This window comes from Syngnathus floridae, chromosome 5, assembly GCF_059516105.1.
Source record: "Syngnathus floridae isolate MCC-2025c chromosome 5, RoL_Sflo_1.0, whole genome shotgun sequence".
NCBI lineage: Eukaryota > Metazoa > Chordata > Actinopteri > Syngnathiformes > Syngnathidae > Syngnathus > Syngnathus floridae.
In genome coordinates, this window is record NC_142417.1 from 21093042 (window position 1) to 21103077 (window position 10036).

General features: G+C 47.2%; 1 protein-coding gene across 3 annotated transcripts; it reads right to left on the reverse strand.

Annotated features, from left to right (window-relative positions):
- Positions 1 to 4296: 4296 nt before the first annotated feature.
- LOC148398526 (janus kinase and microtubule-interacting protein 3-like) lies at positions 4297 to 9823 on the reverse strand. Of its 3 annotated transcripts, XM_088376407.1 has the most exons (14): positions 9622 to 9823; positions 9170 to 9363; positions 8932 to 9045; positions 7584 to 8700; positions 7429 to 7499; positions 7188 to 7292; positions 6930 to 7043; positions 6732 to 6774; positions 6447 to 6509; positions 6262 to 6360; positions 5939 to 6172; positions 5469 to 5528; positions 5179 to 5412; positions 4297 to 5099 (listed from the first exon to the last, which is right to left on the reverse strand). In XM_088376407.1, the coding sequence occupies exons 10-14, from the start codon at positions 6349 to 6351 to the stop codon at positions 4983 to 4985; spliced, it is 735 nt and encodes a 244-aa protein (XP_088232533.1). In that variant the 5' UTR covers positions 6352 to 6360; positions 6447 to 6509; positions 6732 to 6774; positions 6930 to 7043; positions 7188 to 7292; positions 7429 to 7499; positions 7584 to 8700; positions 8932 to 9045; positions 9170 to 9363; positions 9622 to 9823; the 3' UTR covers positions 4297 to 4982. The 3 variants fall into 3 exon arrangements, with proteins under 3 accessions (XP_088232533.1, XP_088232530.1, XP_088232532.1); XM_088376404.1 differs by having other exon boundaries at positions 6732 to 7043; XM_088376406.1 differs by having other exon boundaries at positions 6732 to 7043; positions 7584 to 9045.
- Positions 9824 to 10036: the final 213 nt, after the last annotated feature.

Here is a 10036-nt window from a genome sequence, read left to right on the forward strand (position 1 = left end):
GATGAATGAAGGTTGAAAGCAATTTAAATTATGACTTTGTATAAATACTAGATATTAACAGAACATCTACTGCGCAAAATGGGCAGAGTTTACTTGTTTGAGAAGGAGTGGCTTATTCAAAACTAAGATTTATGTAATCTGTTTGTTCCCAGGCAAAATTGGATGTGATGCAATTCCAAATTTCACCACATGATGGTGCCCAATTTTGACTTCATAGGACATATTAAACACTTAGCTTGTTATTATGTTCAAGGTAATCAGATTTGTTTATCATTCTAATGGCCTCTTCAAAACTATTCTGGATTACTACTTTGGATCTATTCTACATTACTTGGCAACAACATACTCTGTAACAGATTAGGCAGTATAATCACATATGTTAACTTGAGAGTGCCCACACTCAATCTACTTATCGTGATGTGTTAAATCAATTACTGTTAGACATTATTTGTCTGATAATCTACCAAATCTTTGAATTGAAGAATTTGTGATTTAATTAATAGCTTGCTCAGGGTAATCAGACTTGTATATAATTCTAATGGCCTTCTTTTGAAAACTATTCTGAATTACAACTTTGGATCTTATATTACTTTGCAACAATCTACTCCGTGACAGATTAGGCAGTATAATCACATATGTTAACTTCAGTGCCCACACTGTATTTATTTATGGTTATTTGTTAAATCAAGTACTGTTAGACATGAAATAGGAAGTGTTTAACATAAATGTTATGGCTACTCACCATTGTAGCTCGCTCCTGGTCAATGATACGAGCCTCTTCTTGCAGTGGAAAACTTGCAGCCAACAAACACCGTGGAACCTAAAGGAATGAAATTAAACATTAACATTTCGCCTCGACCAATTTTCACACGTACAACGCAACGCGGCTACACTTCTGCTATTACAAACGTAAATCTCCTTAAACACAATGAGTGTTACTTACCGTGTACGCTCTAGACGGTCCAGTTGCAAGCAGAAAATAAAGATATTTCTGTTGATAATCGTCGCTGCTCAGTGGCTCACGGCCATCGCGCCAACAGATTTGAATTTTGGCGGAGGTTCGGGCAATTACGTCATATCCGCGGCATTTGACTGCGACGTAATACCCGCTTATCTGAAACGGCAGTTAAAAGTAGAGTTACATCAAGTTTTCTTGGAACCTAAACGAATGAAAGAAAACTATCATTTGGCCACAACCAACATTCACAGATACAACACAACGTGCGGGGTTGAGGTTAAAGATTGAGTGAAGGGCCCTCGTTTTAAACTACTGTTTTGAAAAGGAGTGGGAACAAGTAAGACGTATTTAATTTATTTAATGGGAAGTAGTAAGACTTATTAAATTTATTTAATCTACTTTTCTTCCCAGGCAAAATTTGATGTGCTGCAATTCCAAATTTCCAAAGTGAATGAAGGAATGAAGTCCTTTAAATTATGATTTTGTATAAATACTAGGCATTAACACAAAATCGACGGCACAAAATGGGCAGACTTTACTTGTTTGAAAAGGACTGGTTACAAGACAGACTTTTTTAATTTATTTAATGGGAAGAAGACTTATTTAGTTTAATTGATCTATTTTTGTTCCCTGCCAAAATTCGATTTGCTGCAATTCCAAATTTCCAAAGTGAATGAAGGAAAGAAGTCGTTTAAATTATGATTTTGTTTAAATACTAGGCATAGTCACAAAATCTACGGCACAAAATGGGCAGACTTTACTTGTTTGAAGAGGACTGGTTACAAGACAGACTTTTCTGATTTATTTAATGGGAAGAGGACTTATTTAGTTTATTTAATCTATTTTTGTTCCCTGGCAAAATTGGATTTGCTGAAATTGTATTTTGCCAAATCTCGATTTGAGACCTGATAGGAAGTATTAAACGCTTAGTTAAATCAATACAAGTTGGTAAGAAGAGCGAGTAATGTTGGTTGAACCGATGAATGAAGGTTGAAAGCAATTTAAATTATGACTTTGTATAAATACTAGATATTAACAGAACATCTACTGCGCAAAATGGGCAGAGTTTACTTGTTTGAGAAGGAGTGGCTTATTCAAAACTAAGATTTATGTAATCTGTTTGTTCCCAGGCAAAATTGGATGTGATGCAATTCCAAATTTCACCACATGATGGTGCCCAATTTTGACTTCATAGGACATATTAAACACTTAGCTTGTTATTATGTTCAAGGTAATCAGATTTGTTTATCATTCTAATGGCCTCTTCAAAACTATTCTGGATTACTACTTTGGATCTATTCTACATTACTTGGCAACAACATACTCTGTAACAGATTAGGCAGTATAATCACATAGGTTAACTTGAGAGTGCCCACACTCAATCTACTTATCGTGATGTGTTAAATCAATTACTGTTAGACATTATTTGTCTGATAATCTACCAAATCTTTGAATTGAAGAATTTGTGATTTAATTAATAGCTTGTTCGGGGTAATCAGACTTGTATATAATTCTAATGGCCTTCTTTTGAAAACTATTCTGAATTACAACTTTGGATCTTATATTACTTTGCAACAATCTACTCGGTGACAGATTAGGCAGTATAATCACATATGTTAACTTCAGTGCCCACACTGTATTTATTTATGGTTATTTGTTAAATCAAGTACTGTTAGACATGAAATAGGAAGTGTTTAACATAAATGTTATGGCTACTCACCATTGTAGCTCGCTCCTGGTCAATGATATGAGCCTCTTCTTGCAGTGGAAAACTTGCAGCCAACAAACACCGTGGAACCTAAAGGAATGAAATTAAACATTAACATTTCGCCCGGACCAACATTCACACGTACAACGCAACGCGGCTACACTTCTGCTATTACAAACGTAAATCTCCTTAAACACAACGAGTGTTACTTACCGTGTACGCTCTAGGCAAAATTGGATGTGATGCAATTCCAAATCTATCTGAAACGGCAGTTAAAAGTAGAGTTACATCAAGTTTTCTTTTTTAATCAACACAATCATTTACAACCGTTGACCAGAAAGAATCGTCGAAATTCGACGTCCCCCACAAACGCCACGCTCACTCGCTTTTCAGGGCAACAAAAGTACTTCTTTTTAAAAACGATGAGTTGTACTTACCGTGTACGCTCTGGACGGTCCAGTTGCAAGCAGAAAATAAAAATATTTCTCTTGTTAGTCGTATGTTACCATCCGCTGTGTCTTTGTCAACATCGCCGCCATTTTCCTACTTCCTGCTGCGAGCCACGCCCACGGATTTAAATTTGGGCGGAAGCTCTTTCCATTGGCGTCGTTTTCGCGTATAGCAAATCCGATTGGTTGGGAAGGGGGCACGATTATGCAGCCGAGGAGTCCTGTGATCGGTGGGATGTAAAGTAGGCGTCGACGTCACGTCCGCGTCACGTGACCACGACGTGGCAGACGTCAAATAGCAACCGCTGTTTTGTTTAGTAGACTTACAGTTGTTATGCATTGACATAATGGCGCACACACCAAATAGATTTAAATAAATTAAATAATTCTTCTGCCCACTCTCTTTTAAACAAGTTAACTCTCCCCGCGGATTTGAATTCCGGCGAAAGTTACGCCCATCGACGTCACGTATGTCACGTGACCACGACGTGGCAGATGTCATATAGCAACCGCTGTTTTGTTTAGTAGATTTACAGTTGTTATGCATTGACATAATGGTGTGCACTCAAAATAGATTTAAATAAATTAAATATTTCTTCTGCCTACTCCCTTTTAAACAAGTTAACTCTGCCCACGTCCATTGACGTCTTGTCTGCGTCACGTGACCACGACGTAGCGACGTCATATAGTAACCGCTGTTTTGACCAGTAGACTTAGTTATTATGCGTTGACATAATGGCGCACTGGTTAGCATGGCCACCTCTTAAGCATGATGATGCGGGTTCGACGCCTGATCAATGTTAGCATGGAGTGAGCTGAAGTGCATGGCGCTGAAGATTTGAATCTTTGAAATGCGCTGAGGTCTGACATATCAGGCAGAATGGTTTGCCATCACGTTCAACAAAAAATAGAAACTTTCCCACTCTGATTAAAACGTCCTGTGTTCATCTACGTATTTTCGTTTTGCTGTGCATCTTTTCCCTGCCATTTCGAGAGCCCAATTGACACTCATAGTTTAAAGAAATGTGTTTGCCCATCCTACTTTGTGGAATTTCACCACATGCGCTTTTGACCAAAATACCAAATTGAACTCAAGTGAAGCCAACACGCACAACCCCCCCCCCCCCCCCCACACACACACACACACACACAAATGTTGATATGAACATAAAAGAGCCGCATGCGGTTCGGGAGTTGCGGCTTGGCCAAACCTGTACTATACAACTTTATTTGTATAAAATTTTCACAACAGCTGTCACACAAACAAAGCGGGAAAAACCGAAGACGTGCGTGTTCCGCCCACGCTGGATTTATTTGCACCTTTGAAAAGACACCGTATTGCCGCAGATGTGGCAAAGAGTACTTTTGGGCATCTGAGACGGAAGGATGTCCAAAGCATCACGTCACCTGCTCTGGTAGGCATGGTGGTGGGACGTTGAGGTCAACCGCTTTGGGGTTGGCTGACTCTTTGATCGCAGGATGCCACACACTTGAAGACAGAAGCAGAAAAGCAGAGCTAAATGCAAAATGTACTCACCGGTGACTCCAATTTTTTTCCCCCCTGAAGAAACAGCTGGACGGGTGGCCCCGGCTGGCCAGTGGGACTCTTGTTATTCTGACCCTTTTTAGTGCGCGTTTGGGGCAACAACGGTTTTTTGTGGCGCTCTCTTCTGGTTCAAAAGTGCCCTGCATGTGAATTTGCTTTTCCTGCCTTCTGATTGGATGAGCGCCGGTGTGACGCGGTGCCTCTGTCACCGTGGCGGGGGGTATACGTTGGCATCGGAGCGTCTGCCAACGTCTGAGACCGGCTGGCAGTGTATCGGAGGTGTCGAGTGCGGTGCCGCTGGAGCTCACTCACCAGCTGGTGTTAGGGCCACAGAATGAAGGCCAAGGAGAAGAATAGAAAGAGAAAGAGAAACTTCTCCTCCAATTGTTTGATTTGTCTCTTCTGAGCTTCGATGAATTCTTTCAGCTCTTTGTTCCTCTAGGACGGACAAATGGAAAGTGGCATTCAAAAGCCAGTAAGCGTGCAAGTAAGTGCCGGGCTGGCTTTGGGCCCTTACCTGTTGCGCGCTGTGCAGCAGATCCATTCTCTCTTGGAGGATGCAAGCGTCGCGCTCCCTCAACTCGCACATCAGGGCTCGCTTCCATTGGTCCACGGCGCTCCTAAGCTCTTCTCTCTGATCCGCCGTCAGCACGTCATTCACGCCAGCGTGGCTGGCTTTTTCGCCGTCCGTGGCGGGGCAGTCCCGCTGCGGTAGCGCCTCGTACAACATGGCCTCCAGCTCCAGGATCCTCTGGGCCGCAATCCTCGTCCATCAGTGGTCCGGCGGGAGATTTGAGGGCGGCTTACCTTATGAGCCTGGTCCATGGAACACTTCCTGAAGTCCAACTCTTCATCCAGGTAGCCCTTCTGCTTGCAGAACATATCCTAGCACAGCTCAAGGTCAGAATTGTTGGGGCACATTGCCGGAGTTCCCCTTGGCTGATGTCGCGTGTCTGTCTACCTTCTCACTTTCAATGTCCAACATCTTCTGTTGAAGTGCTGACTTGGTCTCTTTGATGTATTCTAACCACTGAGGAAAGGCTGCTGTCACATAAGCAGAATGCGAGAGCGTGCGTGGACGTGCGCGTTACCTTCTCGGCTAGGGTGAGAAGGGTCCTGGCGTGAATCACGACCACCTGCTCCTCGTTGGTGAGATTCTGCAAGAGCCCAAAGGCACAGCGTCAACAAGCTTCTTTCAGCGCAAAGCCTTCCAAAAGTCACATTTGAGCCGCCGAGTCTCGTGGAGTGCGAACATAAGGAGTTCGACATACACTTACGGCGTTATAGCCCAGGATGTCCAGCTTCTTCATCAGATCACTGATGACGATGTCCGGGGGAAAGGCGCAAGGAGCAATGTAAGGTGTTCTGGGACCTCGGGTTAAGGTTAGGGTTGCGAGGGACGCCTTACGTACGCTCACGCCCTCGGCCTCGCAGTAGATCTGCAAAGGGCTGAGGCCGTCTGGGAAACGGACTTGCAGAAACTTCAAGACGGGGGAGCGCCACTCCCTCTCCTGAAAGGCAGAGGCATGCATCCGTCCGTCCGTCCGTCCGTCCGTCCGTCACATCTCTGGCCTCAACACGCTTGTGCGAGTCTTCCCACCTCCAGCTCCAGGATGCGGAACTCAAGCAGTTCGTTTTGGTCTCGGATATCCTGGATGTGCTCTTTCAGACGCGCTTCTTCCGCCTCCATCCGCCTGACCTGAAAAGACAGTCAGACCTCATCTGCGGGGCTTCCCGACAGGTGTGACGCCAAGCGACTCCGCCCAGCGCCTTTCTTTCCGTCACCTTTTCGGCCAACTGCTGATTGCTCTGACGCAGCAGCTGCTTCTCCTCCACCCACTTGACATTCTAGAAGAGACAAACGCGTGGACAGCTTTGGAATGTTGTGTCATTTTCATCCACAAATTCTTTGGTTGACTGGAAAATGACATTTGCTTTTCTCCGCATTTTCCCAGCCACGTTCGGGGGGGGGGGGGGGGGGGGGGTTGGTCCAGTAATGCCAGACGGATGAGTGACTGAAGAATGTAGCTATTTTGTCTGAGAAAAAGGTGTGCTCATTGATGAGCTTACCTGTCCTTGTTGCTTCAGCGCTGACTCCAGATCTGCTACTCTGCTTTGATAGTGACCCATTTCTACCATCAGCTTTTCTCTGGTCTGAAAGGAGGAGGAGGGAGGCTCCTCCTCCTCCTTTCAGACCAGAGAACACCCGAGGCTGGGTGAGAACGGGGAGGCTGCGACCCGGCCGGGGGTTGCGGGAAGGGGCGCCACCTTGATCTCCTTCTCGGCGTCGTAGTCCCCTTTCGCTGGTCTGGGCTAGCAGAGCGTAGGCTCGTTGCAGCGCTTGATATTCTTGCGTCAGCTGGCGGTAGCGAAGCTCCGCCTCTTCATGCACACACCAATGCAACACAGCACTAGTACCAGAATCAGTCAGACCGGCGACAAAGCACCCGCGACGCAAAGACGAGTCCGATTCCAGGCTGAAGAGGAATGTTTGGTGCCAATACGCTGGCAGAAATGGCGGGCTACCTCTTCGGGTTCCGTGTCGGGGGTTCTGTCGGTGTGAAAAGACAAGGACGATCCGTCCGAGTCCACCAACACGTCTTCGTCGTAGCCGTAAAATGTTTCGATGACCTGCGGGCGCGGAAGCGAACATCTCTCTGAACAAACTGAAGCGACACCTCACGATGAATCGACGAGAGGAACGATAGCGAGAAAAAGGCCATTTCATCTTGCGCAACACCAAGCAGCCGCAAACAAACAGACTCACCTTGCAGGACCTCACGCTTTGTTCCTCCTCAGAGATTCTCGACGTCGGTATCGTAGCAGCAAATCTCTCTCCTGTCGACACAAATAATCCGCCTTTGAGATTCTTTGGATGCAAAGGGAACGAACGGCTCCGGCGCAGAAACAAACGCGACTCACAATGACATTTCTGACATGAGCTCCTGTCTCCAGAGCCTGAAAAACACGTCACCGGCGATGATTGGAGGGACGCTCGTCTTTTCCAAAAGTGACAACTACAGGGTGTGTCAGGGTTTTCCAGATTATCTTTATCGTATCATTGTGTTGCTTTGACTTTGACTGCGACCTGTAATAAATAATATTATTTATCCCTTATTTATCCCTATCGCTTATCCCTTCCTACACAAAGTCGTAAAACACCCCTTGCTATGTTTTGACTAGAGGTCAAGGGCTTCCTCTATTCAATCCACTCTTACACCCACCCTGTTTCTCTTAATTAAAATGCTCGTGCAGGAGCCGAGAGTCAGACTTCATTCGTACAACGGATGGACTCTCCACCTGCAGGTGTCCAAAAGAACTTACTTGTCTCCCGTGTGGTTCTTGCAAAATAAGTTGGAGCGAGCGCAACTCTAACAGGGTGCATTTTGCCACTAGCTGCCTACGGACAATGACGTCGCGCTCGCGGCTCATGGTTGACGGGCTGAGCAGCCGGGCAAGTCCGTCGTTTTCAGCGCACAGCGAGTGGCAAAGGCGCTGACAAAACGGGAGCTTTGAGCTGCTGAAAACGGCAAAACAAGTCTAAAGCGTGTTCAAACGCGTGCGCACAATGCTCCTGCTTGAAAGGTCGGAATTTAAGGGGCCAATTTTTTGGATGGCGGCCGCCGGCCAAGCTTTGGACGGAAAAGGTTTCCTGGCGACAGCGAGCGAGCGCGGCGCTGCCGTACGTGCACCGAGTCGCCTGCCTGAATACCTTGGACAAGTCGTCGATGATGTGCCGCTGCTCCACAACTTGAAGGAACTCCATTTCACCGTCCTGCTGGCCGCAACCGCGGTCCAGGTCATTGAGCGAACTAGGCCTTCTCTGTGGAACACAAATGCAGTGGACTCTGTTGGCACGCCGCCGTTGTCCGCGTCGACTTACCAAGCTTGCCATCTCCTCGTTCTCCTGGGTGACAAAGCGCACTTTGTTTTCAAGGCGACACAGCACCAGCGAGAGTTCTTCATTCTTCCTGCTCAGGCGTTTGTTTTTGTACAGGAGTGGCAGAAACTGGCTTTCTGTTTCTCTCAGTCGCTTTAGCTGCAAGCATGAAGTGCGGGATGTGAAAGACGCACAACACGCGGGCCAGAACGTATCCATTCCTTTTGCATCGGTTTGAACGGAATCGTGGCTTTGGCTCCCAATAAAAGACATCTACCAGGCAACCGACTCGCCGCGCCGCTCAACTAATAAGCAAGCGCAATGGGTGCCTCGCTGGATGGCGCGCATCAAACGTAGCGCAAACCTTCAAGCGTGCCGTCAATAAATTACCAGTTCATTGCGCTCTTCAGAAAGCAGGGCGTTTCGATCCTCCAGTTTCCTGATGACTGCGCTGAGCTCAGCGATTTTCAGATGAAACCGTCGCGTGTCCCGATCCTCCTGAGACTGAAAACGCCCCGCAACACACACACACAAGCACTCGTTCAAAGTTCAAAACTGTTTTTGTGCTACCTTCCTCCAGCAACGAACTAAGTCATGCGTACTGCAAGTGTGTGATGAGGTGGCTTACGCAATGAAGAGGATTGCTAGTAGCGGCGTTGACCCCACTTCCAGGGTAGTTTAGGCCCGCCCTTTGGGAATCCCTCAGGGCAGCGATCTGCTGCTCGGCAGCCTGAGTCTGCAGCTGAAGGCGGTGGACGTGGCCGGCCCCAGGGCTTCATCCAAAACACTAACCGCTCTGTCTTTCAGCTTGATCTCATCCGTCTGGATGTACAAACGGGGAGCGCTCAGGCAGGCGGGCAAACTCATTTGCCAGAATTGTGACAAAAACAAAGAGAGCAACCGGCCAATTTTTTTCTTGAATCGACTAGAACACCTTTGCTGTGACAAAAGCGAAGCGAGCAACCGGACATTTTCTTCTTGTGAAATAGAATAGAATAGAATGCCTTAGGTGTCATTGCACTGCAGGTATACAACGAAATTGGGAACATAGCCACGCACCGCGCATCTGATCAGTCCTACCAGTCGGCGGATCTCCCTCTCGCAGTCTCTCTTGGTTCGGCTCAGCTCCTCCCGATGCTGGTGATGAGCCGATCGGAGCTCGGCCGCTCGGGACTGCCAGGCCTGCTGGGCCGCTGCCAGGGCTTCTTCCGCGCTCCTGGTGGAGGCGACACCGCTCGGTCTCCCGACACCGCCGCGTCTCCTCCACCTCCGCCAGCAAAGCGCCCCCCCTCCTCACCTGAGCAGACATTGCGCCACACCGGGCCGTTGAGACCGCAACGGAGCGCCGCGACGCTTACTGGGGACAAGCTACACAATACGGTAGCGGCCGCATCGAAGCCCGACGTGGCGTGCCGATAGTCAGACACGGATAGAGCGGATCACCTTGTCCATGGAGCCGTCCCTCAGGCTGAGGACCAAGGCATTCAGTCGCTGG